General features: G+C 54.2%; 1 protein-coding gene across 1 annotated transcript in view; it reads left to right on the top strand.

Moving 5' to 3' along the window:
- GTF3C1 (general transcription factor IIIC subunit 1) overlaps positions 1–18641 on the top strand; it is a 79138-nt gene that overhangs the window by 33046 nt on the left and 27451 nt on the right. Inside the window, exons 7-19 of the mRNA XM_042239987.2 lie at positions 476–628; positions 2216–2331; positions 3430–3745; positions 4260–4474; positions 7488–7624; positions 8616–8769; positions 11384–11487; positions 12534–12718; positions 14516–14746; positions 14991–15136; positions 16537–16634; positions 17126–17222; positions 17328–17505. Coding sequence (XP_042095921.1) covers positions 476–628; positions 2216–2331; positions 3430–3745; positions 4260–4474; positions 7488–7624; positions 8616–8769; positions 11384–11487; positions 12534–12718; positions 14516–14746; positions 14991–15136; positions 16537–16634; positions 17126–17222; positions 17328–17505 — 2130 coding nt within the window. The remainder of the gene's footprint in view (positions 1–475; positions 629–2215; positions 2332–3429; positions 3746–4259; positions 4475–7487; positions 7625–8615; positions 8770–11383; positions 11488–12533; positions 12719–14515; positions 14747–14990; positions 15137–16536; positions 16635–17125; positions 17223–17327; positions 17506–18641) is intronic.

The following is an 18641-nucleotide window of genomic DNA, read 5'->3' as shown; positions in this document are numbered from 1 at the left end:
GATCAAACCCGTGTCTCCTGCATTGGCAGGGAGATTCTTTACTGCTCAGCCACCAGGGAAGCTGTGGTGGTGTGGGTATTGACTTAAAAGGGAGAAGCTGTGTTTCATCCTTGCAGTGATACCGTGCACGCATGCCTGCTTCGTTCCGGACAGCATTCCAGAGTGGGGTGGTAGGTGGTGGTGTGGACCGATGGGAAAACAGGCACGTTTCCTGTGGTCATTGGAGCTTGTCTGAAGCAGAGCTGCTGTTTACTTAATAGGCCATAGCATGGCATCTCATTATTCCTTTCATTTGCGTTTCTTTGTTTTCTAGTTATATTTATATTTTTAAAAGCAGCTTTGTGGAGTCAGTTTTCAGGGCTCGTGTTCCCAGGTATGCGGTTTTCCATGTTCGGAACTTGGTGCCACATGCGGCCTTTCCTCTGCCGAAGCCGTGCCAGTGTGTCACTGTGGAACCGCATGTCTGTGTCCCCAGGGACCGACATCATGGTGCGCTGCCTTAGACTGCTAAAGGAGTTCAAGCGGAAGGTGGACGACGACGACGACGACGAGGACGTCATCTCCAAGGGCGTGCCTCCGGTGGACATCGTGTTCGAGCGGGACATGCTCACGCAGACCTACGAGCTCAGTAGGTCCCATTCTCAAACCTGCTCTGGGTCCTGAGCTCTGGGGCAAGACGTGTTTTGGTCTCACGTCAAATGAGGGCCCTGCTGTGGAGAATGTCTTCCATCAGGGAGCAAAGTTTCCCTCGACTTTGCAGTCAGATTTGAGTCTGAACCCTTGCTCTGCCCCTTGTCTGCCGGCTGTAGACTTTAGCAAGGTCTCTGAGCCTCAGTTCCTTCATCTGTAAAATGGGGCCATTATCCCCGCCAGCACATAGGACGACTGAACGAGTAGGATTAAAACATCTGGTTTACATAGGGACCATGGAAACGATTACCTATTACCATTGTTATTCAAAGATTTGAGAGTCACCTTCCAGCTTTTAAAATTGGCCTGGGATCATTCATTGCAGGCTGGGGATTATAGTGATGAAGGTGGGGAACAACCATGTCTCCACCCCTCCCCTCCTTCCCCTGACTTTCCTAACATCTGTCTAAGGCAGCCGTGACCCAGTGCTGTAGATGCTGTGGCCGCAGATCCCTGTAGGGGAGCGTGTCTAGAGTAGCAAGTGAGGGGCTGCAGGAGGTCTGGTTCCATCAGCAGATACGAAGCCACCGGGCGAATCAGCACAGCCTATAGGGAGGTCTTCTTTAACATCGCTCAGACACAATCTGGGGATAAAACTGTCCTAACCCTTTCATCCCTGGTTGTAGCAAGTTGCTAGTTCAACATAGGAGCACATGCTGATCACTTCTTTGCATTCTGCTGTTTAAATTTTTATGCATGGACAATAAACGTAGCAAAACTGCCTTCATTCAGATTGGCATTGCCTAGCGGCCTCGTGTGTGACCCATCAGGAAATGAAAGGGAAATTCTTTCTGAACAGTACAGAATTTTCCCCCCAAATCTGCCCTATATTTGCTGTATTTTACTGGAGGGACTCCTGCCCACCCCCACCCCCACCCCCACCTCACAGGCACCTCCCAATCTCTGAGTATATTTGAAACAGCTCTTTAGAGGCAGATCCAGTAATAGCCCAGCATGTAGCAGGACAGGGGCTGACATACCAGACAGAGCAAATAATTGCACAGTTGTCCACTGATCATTTATTACAGGGCCAAATAGGGTTATTTTCTTCCCCAGCCCCTGCTGTCCGGCAGCTGTGGTAATACAATAGTCTGTGTCCATGGTGCCTCTGAGTCTACCGAGAAAGATAGGAAAATGAAAAGTTCGTCATTAAAATTACTTCCAGGCTTTTTTTAAAAAGGCTCAGTTTAATCTAGCTGAGAAAGTTCATTCATGTGAAAGCACTCACTTCTCGTTGCAAGAGAAAAACAGCGTCCCTGGAACTCAGTAGATCAGGCCTCGGTCACTTGACATTTACAGCTTTGACATGGAGGAGTCAGATAGGGAGCGCTTAGAAATGAGCCATGAGTCGGAATGTTCTGAGTCTTGGGAGCAGAGGGAGAGGGGAGGCAGGGTGTCTTATTCTGTTTGTCGGTTTCCCTGTGTTGAAATGTCCATGCCTAGGAAAGGTGGGTGGGAGCTGACCCGACCTGTGCAGAGGGGCTCCGTGGCGGAGGCTAGGGGTCAAGTGGATTGTTTCTCGCAGTCGAGCGCCGAGGCACGAAAGGCATTTCCCAGGCTGAAATCCGAGTGGCTATGAATGTGGGAAAGCTGGAAGCCAGGATGCTGTGCCGTCTCCTTCAGAGATTCAAAGTTGTCAAGGTAACAGCGTGAGTCATCCCGCGTGGTTCATTGTCTTCGGGTGCATGTGTGCGTGCTCCACGTGGTTCTAAAGGGCTGTCTCAGACAGTCAGGAGCCCAGGTCTCCATCAAGGGGGCACATGGCTGCCGGGGGAGGGGGCCAAATGCAGCCCACCAGCGTGGCCCCCACTCCCTGCTGTGGATTTGGTTGGTTTTCAACTTCTGAAAACTAACCAAGTCATCAGCATTGAAAAGTCAGGGGGAGATGCTGCAGTCTAGGGAGCAAGCACCCTCCCCCGCCCCCGTTCCCCTGTGGGGGGTCAGCTGAGGCTGGCGCCTCCGAGTGCCCCTTGAAATAAAGCAGGTAGCCCCAGACTTCAGTCCCCGCCCTACCCTCCTTCTTGTTTGTGTCCCTGGCCTGGGTCCTGGGGGCACCGAGTTGGCTAACTGGGTCTGGGATCCCCCTTCGGGACTAGACCTGCTGTCTCACAGCCTGTTATGCCTCACTCCCTTGTTGCCAACTTTTTGGCCATTTGCTGGATGGCAGTGTTAACAGTTGAGCTAATGATTGCAGAGTGCTTAGCCCTGTCCTTGGCGTGTGGTTGGCACATGGAAGGTGTTACCCTTTCTACCATTACGGGCAGAAAGCCCCTTTCCCCTATTCTGGAAGACAAAAGGCAGTAGGTCAGCTTCACTGTCAATCACCACGGCAGTGGCTCAACAGAGCTGGAGACCCCCAGGCTCTGACTCTGCATCTTGACGACAGTTAGAAAGTGTTGAATTCTGCTTACTGTTTCCCGTGGGCCTAGGGCATCCCGGGCCTGGGAGTTTATGGAAGGCCAGGTGAGGGCACTGCCCAGCGAGGGGCTCAGGGTCTCCTAGAGCAGACAGTCAGGATTGCTTCCTGTGGAGCAGGAGCTGAGGCTTGGTAGATAGGAGGGAACATCTTGAGGAGCTGAGCTGGGGTGCAGGCAAGAGATGGAGGAGGCGCGGGGAAAGGCAGGAATGATAAGCAGACAGACACTGCAGGGCCCCCCACCCTCCCAACCCTGGTCACCTGCAGGCCTGGGCGGCCCTGTGTCCTCTGCGGTGTCTTAAACACGTGTGTCCCCTGCCCAGGGCTTCATGGAGGACGAAGGGCGGCAGCGGACCACCAAGTACATCTCCTGCGTGTTTGCGGAGGAGAGCGACCTGAGCCGGCAGTATGAGAGGGAGAAGGCGCGCAACGAGCTGCTGACCACCGTGAGCCTGGCCTCGGTGCAGGAGGAGTCGCTGCTGCCCGAGGGGGAGGATGCTTTCCTCTCCGAGCTGGACAGTGATGAGGAGGGCGGTGGCGGCAGCAGAAAGAGAAAAGGCAGGAGAGCCCCGCGGGACGCGAGGTCCTTCTCGAACGGCGGGCTCAGGACCCAGCCCCACCACTCCACCCCGAACAAGGGTAGGGGCACTTGGGGCGGGGGCGGGAGGGTGCGCGCTCTCAGTCTGGCTCTGGGGCGTTTCAGTCCAGCGGACACCGAGGGTGGCCTGGGTGCTGTGCCATCAGGGGCCTGTCGGTGTCACACGCGTCACTTAACCTTAGGTTCAGGAGAGCCTTGTGTGGTCTGTCTCCAGGCTGCCACCAACTCTCCTCCCCTTCACCCATGTTTTGTTATATTTCAACTATTAAAGGGATGGAATTTCCTAAACTTCCTCTATCCACTTCCCTCCAACAATCAGAAGATGTTTCTTAGACATTTGGATGCTGCTGCTGCTGACAGCAGAATTGCACATCAGGGGTGGGGGGGTTACACTGGGAGGGGTAGCTTGCAGGCCCACCACCCTCATCTTAAACTGACCACATGGGCTTCTTTGGCCTGAGCAGCTCTGGCTTGGCAGCTGAGCAGAAGCAGCCCCTCTCACGTTCCCCCTGTTGCGGTCACGGTCATCCCACCAACACCTGTCCTCCGCCGTAGGGGGCTGGAAGGTCATCAACCTCCACCCGTTGAAGAAGCAGTCATCCTTCTCCTCGGGAGCCGCCGAAGAGCGAGCCTCTCGGGGCGCCTTCGGTGGGGACAAGCTGGACACCAGCGGCTCCTCGGAGCTTGGCATGTCCTTGGGCCCCCACTGCGTGGACAGTCACAGTGGCGACATTGCCGTGATTGAAGAGGTCAGGCTTGAAAACTCCAAGGTGAGTCCCACGGGGAGGCTGTTTCCTCCAGGAAAGAGCCTGTGGCAGGTGGGCATCAGCCTTCTCTTTTGTGTGCTTAACGAATCACAACAACAACAAAATCAGTAATAGCAGAAGGGCCACATGCTCAGGCCTGGAGGTGGGTAGGGGGCAGGGCCCTGTGGGAAGGAACGCAGCGCTTTTTACCTACCGCCGTCGCGTGGCCTGCCTTGACCAGAAATCACCTGTTATGTGCAGAACTTTGGCGTTTGTCGCCACATACTCTTTTTATTTAAATTTATTTTGGAGGGAAAATGGCTACTTTTTTTTCCCCTTTAATATTTACTTGGCTCCACCGGGTCTTGGTTGCGTCCTGCGGGATCTTTGGTTGTGGTGCATGGGCTTCTGAGTGACCTCAGGAGTTACAGTGCTCTGGTTTAGTTGCTCCACAGCACGTGTTATCTTGGTTCCCCAGCCAGGGATTGAACCTGAGTCACCTCCATGGCAAGGCAGATGTTTAACCTCTGGCCCACAGGGGAAGTCCCTGTATGGCTACTTTAAATCAATGGTTTTCACTCTGGGCCTATTTTGCCTCCTAGGGAATATTTGGCAGTGTCTTAATGCAGGAGATGCAAGAGACACAGGTTCAATGCCTGGGCCAGGAAGATCCCCTGGAGAAGGAATTGGCAACCCACTCCAGTATTCTTGTCTGGGAAATCCTATGGACTGAGAAGCCTGATGGGCTGCAGTCTATGGGAACGCAGAGCGCCGGAAATGACCGAGCGCTCACATAGAGACATTGTCAGCTGTCCCAGTGGGGAGAGGGCGCTGCCGGCGTCCTGTGGGCAGAGGCCAGGGAGGCTGCGAACTGTCCTAGACTGTGCAGGACAGCCTGCAGCGGAGTTATCCTGCCCAGAGCGTCAGCAGTTCTGGGGTTGAAAAACCCCGCTTTAGGTGAAAAGCCAGTATCATTTGCCCTAAAAAGAAAGTGATCATAAAAAGATCTGATAAAAACAAAGCTTGTTTAGTTCTTTCTGGTCAGATCCTGTTGTATCCACGGCATTAAAGAGTCAAACCAGTACTTTTTCCTGTATGTTATTAGAGGGATGAAAAGGCAGTTGACACAGGAGCAGCCCTGTCGTTGAGTGATTCAGTTCCCCATTGCCGTCATCGGTCTCCTGAAAGTGCCTCGGATAACGGCCAGCGGTGCCTCAGTCGTCCAGGACAGGGCAGACTTGGGACTGGCGTGGTTTGGTGGTGTTGCTGCTGTTTGGTTCCAGCTTCACAGCAGCCCTGACAACAAAGGCCGAGTCTGGTCCTGGAGGAGGCGAGCAAAGCCCCGGGGATGAAGGGACTTGCCTGCTCAGCTGATGACAGAATGGAGATTAGAACCCGTGGGCTTGCAGCTCCCACCCTGCCCTGCTTCTCTTTCTGTCTCTGGCGTGGAAGCCTGAGTTTGGGCCCTGTCCCTACAGCAAGGAGGGGTGAGGTGGGGTATAAGAGAGTGAGGGGTTTTTGTGGAATATTCTAGAACCTTCTGCTGCTGCTGCTGCTGCTGCTGCTGCTGCTAAGTCGCTTCAGTCGTGTCCGACTCTGCGACCCCATAGACGGCAGAACTTTCTAGCCGTATCCTGTCATCAGATGCCGTGACTCTTTTTCAGGTCGTGCCTGGTCTCATCTCCACCTGAAGCGCCCGGGCCCGCCGGCGGGTGGGGCCCACCAGGTTCCTGAGGGTCTTCCCTGACGTCCTCAGCCCTGCCCCCCTCTTTGCGCCTCCTTGTCGGCTCTTCGTGCCCCTAGCAACACGCTCCCTCCAGGCCCTGCAGGTCCTCGCTCAGCTCTGCATTTTCCTCTTAGAAGTCTGTCCCCAGAGTCCTCGTCCTTCTTTTCTCTACTTGCTGAGCAGAGGGGCAGGAGCCACACTGTCTGGAGGTCTCTTGGTAAAGCGTGTGTTCACTTTGCTCCCCGGCAGCCCCCTTGGAAAGCAGGCAGGTTTCTTTAACATTCCTCCAGAATGTTTGCTCTGAAGTAGAGGAGAGAACCAGTCTTTCTCCCACTCTTGGGCCCCTTCTTGGATCTGTGATTGACTCTCCCTTCAGGCCCCACCTGCTTGAGGAAATCAGTGAGCCCCTCGTGGAGCATCCGTGGCAGTGGGGAGGTGATGGGACCCCTGCCCAAGCGTGTTCTCTTCGCGTTCTCGTTTCTCTGGAAGCGCTGCTCCAAGTAAGAAGCGCGTCCAGCAGAATAGGCCCTGAGTTGTGCCAAGGGATCTTCCAGGAATGTGTTGGGGTTGGGATTTCCCTTCGCTGCAGGGTGCAGATTTGGGCTTTGGGGTAAGTGATCTGAAAGCAGATGGAACAAGGTCAGGATCTGAGCTCCTGAAAGGAGGCAGGAAAAGAGGTGTGGGCGTGGTGGCAGGGTGGGGAGGGCACCCGTCTGCCCCGCTCTCTGCCTCGTTCTCTCCTGCTCATCATGATTCACTCCGAGGCTGCCTCTCTGTCTACTTTATGTTCCTGGAGAGGCTGCCCGTGGCTTCCTCCACGTGGACGCAGAAGCCCATCCTGGTGCGCATTCATGCCCTTGGACCCTGTCTGGTTGTTTCACCTCAGGAAGCCCCGGATTCCTCTTCGGTAAAATGGAACCTTAATAATAAGGCTTGAATGAAGAAAGCCCCACAGAGTGACCGTAGGGAGTCCGCGTTCAGTCTGTCCATTTCCTTCCTTCCACTGTGGAAGAAGCAAGTCAGAACTGAGTGAAGGCAGTCTCCTTCTCCAGGAAGGGCTAGAGTAGACGTGTCTGGTTTCTGTTCTGAAGCCAGCTGACCTTCATAAACCTCTGGCATGTCTGTGCTGTTTCAAAGCACTGAGGTAGTGGGTTAGTGGGATCCTGTGAGAGCTGTGATCCTCTTGACTTCTTTTCTTGAAACGTGGTGTAGAATTCCATAAAGAGGGAAAGCATACCAGCAGGTGTGGTGTCTGGCCCCCAAGCCTTGCTGAGTCCGTTGTTTTTAATTCTCTTTCGGTCTCTGTTCTAGGAGAGTGGTGGTTCCCAGAAGACAGGGAAGCATGGCCCAGGCCAAGACAAGCCCCACGAGACCTACCGGCTGCTGAAGCGCAGGAATCTGATCATAGAGGCCGTCACCAACCTCCGCTTAATCGAGAGCTTGTTCACGTAAGGAGTAGTCTGTCTGTCTGTCTTACATTAAAACTAACGCCCGGGGGAGTCATCACCATCAGCAGAAAGGACCCGGAGGCATTTGCATCTCTCTTCTGTATCGATTCTCACAGGAGCCCTTTGTGGTAGAAAGGATTTAGAATCTGCTTGTGTGATTTGAGAAGTTAGACACTGAAGAATATCTACCCATACACTTGACAGGGAAAGCACAGTGGGGCAGGAAACAGAGGCCACGGGAAGCGCGTTTGCCCTGCTGCTTCCTTCGCCATTTGTGCTCAGGACAGGGTGAGAGGAAACGTAGGCAGGTAATAGCATCAGCCTCCACGGAGCCTTTTGTTCAGACAAAACGTTGTATGAAAGCAAAAGGGACATGTGGAGCTTCCATTCCCAGGTTCAGTGGAGGCTCTGCTCTCTGGTTTGGTCCTTCTAACTCACTGTTAACACCACGTCCTGGGTAGCATACTTGGGCTTCTGGGCAGTCAAGATCAAAGCCTCTTGATTGGAAGGAGCCTTACCCTTGAGGCAAGGACGGGAGTCCCTTCACTAGGGGAAGGGGGGACGGCCTGCGGATACTGCTGGCTGTGTCTCCTCTCCTGGGCACAGAGGCATGGAGCTGGCTGTTCCTGAAGCCCCGTCTGGCCCTGCTGTTCTGTGGCCGGTGATCTAGAAACACTGCCTTAGTGGCTCTGTAAACGCTAGAGAGATGGAGAAGAATCAAAAGAGCTCCGGAGCTGAGGGTGTCGATGGTGAGACACTGGGCCATTCCTTAGCTGCTGTGAATGGCGGCCTGTCCTTAGCTAACCCGTTTATCTCAGCGAGAGATGATCTTTGCCATTGTAAGAAGTCATCCTGGCAGCAGCAAAACACCCTGTAAATTCTCCCCAGCTTTAGGCTGGATCCCATCAGTCAGGCGTCAGTTGCTGGGGTTGAGACTGGCCTTCCATGTTGAGACTGTGACTATTAAACGGCTGCTTTTGTGGTGTCTCAGAATTCAAAAGATGATCATGGATCAAGAGAAGCAAGAAGGTGTGTCCACCAAATGCTGTAAGAAATCCATCATCCGCCTGGTGCAGAACCTCTCCGAGGAAGGTCTGCTGAGACTGTATCGGACGACGGTCATTCAGGACGGCATCAAGAAGAAGGTATCTCGTGGCCACCGTGCGCGCTGGGCATTTTCTGACCAGCTTCTCACATCCTTGTTGGTGCCCGGGTTGTTCCTTTGTTGCTGATGACTTGGAATTTCCCATCATGCCTCCTCACTGGGGCAGCAGGGATTTACCCCAACTTCCTGTGGAAGCTAGGGACAGAAAAGAGGAATAATTTGCCTGACGCAGCCTGTGTAAGCCCAAGGCAGGAGCCCAGCCCCGCAGCCGGCCTCAAAGGGGAGGAGACAGGGAGGCATAGCCAAGTTCAGCTGAGTAGCAACAGGAGAAATGAGGCAACACTTAGAAGGTAGAAAATTCAGGCTAAGCAGCGAGCACATTATCCACAGAAACGTGCAAAAAACACATCCCAGAGGAAATGGTGGCAGCGAGTCAGTGAGCATGCCCCGCCGGGGCGTCCACTGAAGACAATAGATCTCTTCTGTCCCAATCTATCTATTTCTGTAAGATTTAACGTTTGGAGCCCTGCCCATAGCAGCTGTAGCTCAGCGGCTTTGCACATATTTGAAGGCATAAATTCTTCAGGGTCAGAGTCATTCGAGACACCTGGCTAGGCGTGGAGACCAGAGGGAGGGACCGGCGTTTGCAATTCCCTCACCTTTTTTCTGAGGACGTCTTAAATCTCTTGCCTTAAGAAAGCTCCGCTTTGATGTTGTTTTTTTTTTCTGACTAAGCTGGCAAGGTCATTTAGGGTCTCTTTTACTTACCTTGGAGAAGATTATTTACTTATTATTGGAGAAGGAAATGGCAACCCACTCCAGTATTCTTGCCTGGAGAATCCCATGAACGGAGGAGCTCGGTGGGCTACAGTCCATGGGTCGCAAAGAGTCGGACACTTTCACTTATCTTATTTTTTGAGACCTTCGAAATTTGAGCAACAGAGCAGTCCTAAAAAGTAGCTTTGGAAACTCCATCTCTACCATTCCGGGTTGGCAGCTCTCATCAGTCTTTGTACCTGCTCTGAGCCCTCTTGACCTTGCCCCGTGCCCAGCCCCAGCCAGCCTGCCTCTCGTCCCCCTGAGCATGGCCGGAAGTCCTGGGCTGTGACCTCTCACTGGGGGACAGTCGCCCAGCCAGTCAGCAGCACCACCTCTAGTTTCTGTTGATCTTCCTGGAGCAGGTCCCTTCCAAGGCAGTCGCTGGAGACAGGAGTATCTACCCTGTCTAGGAGTTGAGAGAGTCTGTGTTTATAGAGATATATAGGTATCCATCATGTCCCATGGGCCCATTTGGTGCCATGTCCACCAGGTGTTACCCAAGGGAGTGGGCAAGGAGCTGGGGATGGGGAGTGCGTGTCCCAGGTAAAGGCTGATGACCTGTGCCTAGTACTGGGGGCCTCATGCCACAGGGTACCTCTGTATTAGACTGTTTGCCGCTGGAAAGGGCCCCCAGATTTTACATCTGCCTCTGGAATAAGCTTGAGTTTCTCGCTAGCACTTTGGCACCCAGGGCATGGGCTGCTGGCAGGCGGCCCTCCTCTCTGCTGGAGCCTCGCTGGCTGGGGTCGCTGTGCCTGGCGCCCGCCTTTTGCCATTGCTCCTGCATCTCCTCGGTCCATCAGGGGCCTTTGGGAGGTTGGCTGGGCCATTTGGCTGTGAAGAGTGGGGAACCAGGAGTGCTGTGTGTTGACCCCAGGCTTTCAGATTCTCTTGAGGTGTTGCTGAACTTTTTTTAATCTCACCTGAACCTCACAAAACCACAAAAAAGAGCTGGCAAGGAAGTGCAGGGGTCCCCTTTTCCAAGTGAAGAACAGAAAAGATGGAGCCCAGTGTGGCTTTTTGGAGTCCCTGCCCAGATGTGGCCACTGGTTCCCTATGACCCACCCTCTTTCAGGCCATTTTGGGCAGGAAGCCTGCTGGCCACAGTTCCCTGTTTAGCAGACCTTTCCTTGCCATCTTCTGTCAGAGGAAGCCGCCCCTCCCGGGTCCAGGTCACCATGCCTGCCACCTCCTGTACGGCTGTCAGACCCGCACTGTGCTGCTCAGCCCCACCAAGTCATGTCCATCCATCAGCCTAGTTGGGGCTTGAGAAATGATCACCACTTTCCTGTTGAACCTCAGTACCTTGGAAACACGAGACCAACACAGGCAGCCCTAAATCCTCTGCCAGTGTGTGCAGAGGCATAGCTGGCAGGAGCCCCCTGATGGCACCCAGTGAGGGGAGCCTGATGGAAGCCGCTTTCCTCTTCCAGATGGAAGCCCTTAGGACTCCCGGGCACCTGTGGGAGACGCTCCGCTCGCAGGAGCGGGGCATCAGGAGCCGCCCCCCAGGTAGCAGCAGGGACCAGTGGGCCGTGACAGCCCAACTCGGGGGCCGCAGGGCAGACTGCTCTGTTTCCAGGCCGGAATTCCTCAGCCATCAGAGCAGCACGCTAGCAACGGCAGAGCTTTGTGGCTGGGTGCTTGAGGGATTTGGGTGCCGGAAACTGTAACGGTAAACTGATCAGCATCTCACTTGGTTCCATCAGTGCCACTTGGAAATGTTAATGGCAGCAGGTATGACCAGGGATCCAGCAGGGAGCCGAGGTGTGGGGCTGAGTCTACCCCGGCTCCTCCCTTCTCCTTCAGGAGCCCCCCCGCATCCCTCTCTGCAGGTTGACCTTGTGGTGCACCCGTCCATGGACCAGAACGACCCTCTCGTGAGAAGTGCCATCGAGCAGGTTCGCTTCCGGATGTCCAATTCAAGCACAGCCAACAGGCAAGTGGCCGCTCCTGCAGGAACTCACAGTGAGGCTGCCCTGGTCAGCGTTCCAGCAAAAGCCCTTTATTCATGCTTGTGTGCGATCAGTGAATTCACTGGTCTGGAGTTTATGATTCATGATGCCTTGGTCTCAAAAAGGATCCATTTCGAGATTGTTTTTTCATTATTGTTCATTTATTTTTGTCTGTGCTGGGTCTTCGTTGTGCCACGTAGGCTTTCTCTAGTTGCAGCAGGCAGGGGCTCCTCTCTGCTTGCTGTGTGTGGACTTCTCGTTGCAGAGGCTCCCCTTGTTGCAGAGCACCAGCTCTGGGGCTTTGTTGCCCTGAGGTGTGTGGGATCTTAGTTCTCAGACTGGGAATCAGACCTGTGTCCTCTGCACTGACAGGCAGATTCTTAACCTCTAAACCACCAGGGAAGTCCCTGGATTATTTAAGACAAAAAAAAAAAATCTTAACATCCTTCATTCTGTTTTAATAGCGTGTGGACAGAGTGCTTCAAATCATAGGCCCTGTAGCATGTGAAGCTTGCCCAGTTCCATCCTAGCTCAGAAGGATTCCACTTGCCTCTCTGAGGTCTTTCTGTTCGTAAGCCACCTAATGAACTGAGAGAAAGCTTGGTGGGAGAACGTTTTCGGTTGAGTTTAAAGTAGAGGTGGGGCCCGGGCAGGCACAGGGCTGGATGTGACTCGCAGACGCTGGCTTGTGTGGCCAGCCGTGCCTCAGCCATGGGTGCTGTGAATCAGTTGCTGGTTAATTTCGCGTCCCATTCCTGTTTTCTGGCATGGATGAAAGTCTCAGAGGGCCCAGCACAGCAGGCCACCTTGCTCACAAGGTAGCAGCTGCCCCAGAGGTGGGGGTGTACTCTCCAGGTCTCCCCCGCGTGTCCAGTGCCCTGACACAGTTTGTCTGTTTACGATCGTCTGTCCAGCCCCTGTGGGTGGTTGATTTGACTCTGCAGGGCCAAATTCTTGAGGACAGACCCTGTCGTCTCTCAGCCCTTGGTTTTCTCACGTACTGTCGTCGCGTCTTACCTGTGACCTTCAGGATGAAAGCACCCCAGCCTCCAGTGCCTCAAGAGGAAGCCGAAGAGGAAAGTCAAGGAGAAGAGGGCCCGAGTGGATCAGGAGACGCTCAGCCAAGTGCCTCCTCGAAACCAGAAGGTGGACGGGTGAAAAAGACCCATGAGAAAATGGGCGTGACCCAGCTGAAAAACTACCACCCTGTCGTAGGTAAAAGGCCGCTCCCGGTCAGGGCCCAGTCGCGTTTCATCTGATGGGGCTTCCCTAGTGGCTCAGACAGTGAATGAGGTGCGGTGCGGGAGGCGTTAGGTTCAATTCCTGGGTCAGGAAGAACCCCCAGGGAAGCGAATGGCTGCCTGCTCCAGTGTTCTTGCCTAGAGAATCCCATGGACAAAGGAGCCTGCCAGGCTACAGTGCAGGGGTCATAGGAGAGTTGGACACGACTTAGTGAGTGACACACACACACACACACACACGCACAGCTCCTTCTGCTGAGTATCCTTGGGCTGGTCATTCGGTAAACCCCTGAAAATCTCTGCCTCTCCCGACCCCACAGCCTCTGGGAGTTACAGCCACTGATGAGTATGAGCGTTTATCCAGTTTTCCAGGATGCAGGTCTCCGACAGGGCTGCCTCCCGTCAGCAAGGATGAGAGGGTTGGATGTCGTCACCAACTCAGTGGACAGGAGTCTGAGCAAAGTCCAAGAGATGGTGAAGGGCAGGGAAGCCTGGTGGGCTCCAGTCCATGGGGTCGCAAAGAGTGGGACACGACCGAGCGACTGAACAACAGCAACTCCCCTCACCCCTGCACCAAGCAGCTCTGACGTCAGCTTGTGCTGGGCTGCGCACACAGCCAGGCCTTCGTAGTCAGAGCTTCAGTTGTGGTTGCTGGTCACAGCGTGCACGTTGGTGGAGGAGGGCATCGGCGTCAGGGCACAGACCTCAGGCGGAGACGTCCTGGCGGGGCCCCCAGTGGCTGGGGATGCTGAGCAGGAGGGACCCCACTTGCTGAGCTCTCCAGACATGTGGGCTCGGCCTTTCCTCTCGAGGCTTCGCAGTTAGAAAGTGCAGGTGGGGGAGGGGAACTCACACGAGGACGTGCACCTGAGCAGCGCACGCGCCTGCAGGGGCGAGAGGCAGCCAAGGGCTCCTCACAGGGTCCAGGCCTGGTGCCGGAGGAGGGGCCCTTGGGCCCCTTGTCCTCCCCGCCACATCTTCCTTGCTCTCACCTGTCTCTTCTCTCTGGGGCAAGTCAGGGAGCAGTTGGTGTCAAAGAAATAAGCCCTTTAGAAGAACCTGATTTTGGAGTGTTTGCAGTCCCCGTGAGCCTTGAGCCTGTCCTGGAGGCCCCCCTTCCCCGCCCCCCGCGGCTCACCTCCTTGCTCCCCTCCTTCCTTGCTCTGCCCTGCCCCTTGGGTCTCCTGGCCCTTCCCCACACTGCTGTGTGTGGGTGTGCGCTCAGTCGTGTCCGACTCTGTGAACCCATGGACTGTAGCTCGCCAGGCTTCTCTGTCCATGGGATTTCCCAGACAAGAATACTGGAGTGGGTTGCCATTTCCTCCTCTAGGGGATTTGACCCAGGGATCGAACCTGAGTCTCTTGAGCCTCCAGCATTGGCAAGTGGGTTCTTTACCAGCAGAGCCACCAGGAAAGAAAGCTAGGCACATTGCATTCAGTCTAGGGGGTGTGTGCCCAGGTGTCTGCATGGCCCACTCCACAAACTCCAGGCCACCCCCTGAGGTCTCTCCCCGGGACCGTCCAGGCCTCTACGGAAGTATCGCCCTCCTCTCCCTTCCTTGCTTTATTTGCTGCATCAGCTGTTTCCATCCAGCGTGCTCTCTTAGGTAGTTTGCTGTCGTCTGTCAGCTAGAAAGTAAGTCCTACGAGGATGGAAGCATTTGCTGTCTCCCTGGCCCTTGGGATCCAGGGGCCCTCGGTCATTTTGAATGAAGTGAACCGAAGGGAACCTGGGGTTTTCACGTACCACCCTCCTTCTTTCTCACCCCAGTTCCTGGACTGGGGCGCTCTCTAGGGTTTCTGCCCAAAATGCCTCGCCTGCGGGTGATCCACATGTTTCTGTGGTACCTGATCTACGGGCACCCTACCACAGTGGAGGAGCTGAGCTTCTCGGAAAGGAAGGCAGGAGTCCCGTCCTCCTCCAGGAGCGACTTGGAGGCCTCCTTCGATGCCGCACCCAAGGACACCTGGGAGGGCGAAGTGGAACTTGCCACGGAGACCGGTGAGATGCCCTGGGCCGGGACGTCACAGCAGGGTCCTCATCCTTATACACGGCAGTGCCTCATCCTTATAATCTGAACTGCCCCGGTCACTATACAGACATCACCCAGCCTTCCTGAGCCTCTGGGCCTCCTGCCCGATGGGGAGGGTTTTGCCCAAGTTTGTGGTGAGAGGGATCCAGGACCAGGGAGGAGAGAGCAGCACCGTGACCGAGAGTCTGGGGAGTGACCCCTGTCTTCTCCTAGTGTTCGTGGACGAAGCCTCGTGGAAGCGCTACGTACCCCCCATCCCGGTCCACAAGGACTTCGGCTTCGGCTGGGCCCTGGTCAGCGACCTGCTTCTATGCCTGCCCCTGTCCATCTTCACCCAGGTCGTACAAGTCAGCTACAAGGTACGGCGACCCCCAGGCCGCTGCAGGGGCCTGCGCCGCAGCTCCATCCACACCGGGGCTCTGCGCTCAGCTGTAGCTGGCTGGGTCACGGGTGGCTGGCCAGATAGACAGACAGATGGATTAAATAGGCAGGCAGGCAGAGTAGATTGTGGGGGTTGGATGGACGGTGGGTCAAGGGAAATATTTCAAAGACTTGTTCCTTCTAGATCAGTCAATAGACAAGACAGTTGTGGTAGAGCAATAAAATGTTTTTACAAATTCGGTAAATACAGGAGAAAGGAAAGAACGGAAGTTACCATAGAAATGCCATAACTGTATCAGTCAGAGACATCGCCGCTTGTGTTATCTGTGTGTTTTCGTCTAGTCTTTTTTTCCTATGCCACGTTTATATGTACGTGAATGTGTGTATATATTTGAGAGCTTCCTTTTTAAAAAAAATAGTGACTTGAAATCATACTGTGTTTATTCTTTTATCATCTGTTCTTACCACTGAACAACATATTGTGTTTTCCACACCATTGTTTTAACTTGATATTAAGTAAATTCATAGTATTCCTTTTTTTAAAAAATAATTTATTTTAATTGAAGGCTAATTACTTTACAGTATTGTACTGGTTTTTGCCATACATTGGCATGAATCAGCCACGGGTGTACATGTGTCCCCTGTCCCAAACCCCCCTCCCACCTCCCTCCATAGTATTCCTTTTATGCACATACCCCGATTTATTTAACCAGTACTGTATTTTGGGGTGTTTAAGTTCCAGTTTCTTGGTGTTGTAAATGACACGATGATGAATGCCTTTTAGTAGCTGTATTTGTGGGTAGCTCCTAAAATTTTTTCTCTAAGGGTAAGGATAGAAGCAGAATCAATGGCTTTAAAGGCAATAAGCATCCTTTATCTTTTTTTTTTTTTTTTAATTATTTATTTGGCTGCTTGGGGTCTTAGTTGTGACACGTGGGATCTAGTTCCCTGACCAGGAATCGAACCTGGGCCCCTGCTTTGGGAGCACTGAGTCTGGACCTGGGCCCCTGCGTTGGGAGCACTGAGTCTTAGCCACTGGGCCACCAGGGAAGTCCCATCTTTCTTCCTTTTAAATATAATACATTCTCCTGTGCTCCCCCACGATTGTTTTAGCACTTCGTATGCCCACCAGCAGTGAGTGAGGCCACATGTTCGGTCCCCAGCAGTGTGGCAGAAGGGTGGGAGGGGCGGGGTGTCAGGGCTGAGAGAGCGATGTGGGAGGTGGGGGGGAATGCGGAGGAGGGCCCATGTCCCCACGGGGCAGATGACCCAGCTCAGCGAGACCTCAGCCCAGAACATAGCGCGGAGTGTTCTTTCACGACTCTTGGAACTCGCCCTGGCCTCAAGGGTGAGCTGAGCCCTGAAAATCCCCTCTTAGGTGGACCACCTCGAGGAGTTTCTGAGCGACCCCCTGAAGAAGCACACGCTGATCCGCTTTCTCCCCAGGTCCATCCGGCAGCAGCTTCTGTACAAGAGGTGAGGTCCTTGCAGTCACTTGGGGCAGCTGAGGGTCCCGACAGGCCCCTCCAAATTAGGCTTCTGAGTAACAGTTGACCCAGAAAAGGAAAGGTTTCTGCTTTTTCCAGGTTGTAGAGACCCCAGGTCATTGCTTTAGCCACCCTGTGTCCTTCTACGTAAAGCACAGTGGCAATTGCAGTGTGGGCCGAGACATTTTAGCCCTTGATTGCAAGGTTCTTTTAAAAGTAAAATCTGCTGATAAAGACTGTAGGTGATGAAGTGGGTTTTCCTTTTGTTATTTTTGATCTCAAGCCCCCCGTGTAGAAGTAGTGCCCCACTGCCCTGGGTGGTGATGGGCCGGGGGTCCTGGGTCTCAGCTCAGTGCAGGCCCGAAGCCCGCAGGTAGAAGGTCCCACAGGTAGAAGAGGGGAGAAGTAGCGAGTCCCATCCCTCACTCCCATCCGACCCCCTGATAATGACTGAACGCCTGCCACCCCCTCTCCCTGCAGACGTTTCATTTTCTCTGTGGTGGAGAACCTTCAGAGGCTCTGCTTCATGGGGCTGCTCCAGTTCGGCCCCACGGAGAAGTTTCAGGATAAAGATCAGGTAAACGGCCTTCACCCCCAGTGGAGGGTGGCTGGTCCTGAGCATTTCCGACACTAACCCGACTCAGAGGTGGCCCCCCCTCGCCATCTGCTGTCTCCCTTGTAGGTCTTTGTCTACTTGAAGAAGAACGTGGGCATCGTGGACACCACCACCTGTGACCCCCATTACAACGTGGCCCGCAGCAGCCGGCCCTTCGAGAGGCGTTCGTACGTCCTGAACTCAATGCAGGACGTGGAGAACTACTGGTTCGATCTGCAGTGCGTCTGCCTCAACACCCCGCTAGGTACCAGCCGTCTTTACGGGACTCCCTGGGTACCCTCCTTTCTGTGGAGTTAGAGCTGGAAAGAAACCGCCTGCTGGTTTTCAGACTGTCCCCCAGAGGCCTGGAGCGTCCAGGAAGCTCCCTTAGAGAGGAATGTGGTAGACCTTACCTGGGATACCACAGCCCCCAGCACCACCACCCGCCCCCCCCCCCCCGCCCATTGAGCCCACGCAGCTCCACCTCTGTCTTCATTCACTGGGCTCGTTGAGCAGGTGTTTACTGACCACCGTGTGTGTGCTTTCCCTACACCCATCACACAGCAGGGGGACTTGTGCTCTCTTGGGGAAGACACACAGCACAGAGATCCAGAGTGCGTTAAGTGCTGGGGAGGAAACGCACCGGGTGTCGGATCGAGGGTATTTTCGTAGGCTAGTGAGGAAGCAGCCTTTCTGAGCAGGAGAGTTTGAGCTGAGTTCTAAAGGATGAGGCCGAGCCAGCATGACCAGAGCTGAGAAGCAGAATTGGCCAGTATATGTGGAGGGAGAGTGGCCACTGGGGTGGAGAAGCAGAGACTCAGGGGCCTTGCAGGACACTTGCAGGAGAACTTGCAAACTTCCAAACTTGCAGGAGACTTTGGCTTTATTCTCAGAGCAGCGAGAATCCATTGGTGGTTGTAAGTCAAGATCTCATGTCTTTCAAAGCTGCCCTGGCCGCTGTGTGGACCATAGGCTGAGAGGCACCAGAGCAGGGGCAGGGAGGCCAGCTGGGGACTGTGACTCGGGTCCTCTGGTGACAGTGAAGGACAGAGGACAGGTGGGGAGGTCTGGAGGAGGAACTGACCAGACTGCCCATTGCTTGCGTGACTTGGGCTTTGTGTTAGGCGTTGACTTGCGTCATCTTCTCTGTCTGGCACATCCTGACCTATGTTCACCTTGCAGATAGCCACCCCCTACTTCAAGCATTCTCTCTCCGAGAAAGCTTTTCCAGCATCTTTGCTGTCATCTGATGTCATTCTGGGAATCCTTGAGCACAGGAGATTTGGCATTCATCCCCACCGTGTCTCAAAGTGCCTGATACACAGGCAACATCCTGAACATGTTTATAAGAATGATTGGAGGGTTTGTAGAAGGTGATAGAACCACCAGTCTGGTGCTCTT

The sequence above is a fragment of the Ovis aries genome, chromosome 24 (assembly GCF_016772045.2).
Source record: "Ovis aries strain OAR_USU_Benz2616 breed Rambouillet chromosome 24, ARS-UI_Ramb_v3.0, whole genome shotgun sequence".
Classification (NCBI taxonomy): domain Eukaryota; kingdom Metazoa; phylum Chordata; class Mammalia; order Artiodactyla; family Bovidae; genus Ovis; species Ovis aries.
The sequence above is the reverse complement of the archived record's forward strand: the minus strand, read 5'-3'. Positions and strand labels throughout refer to the sequence as shown.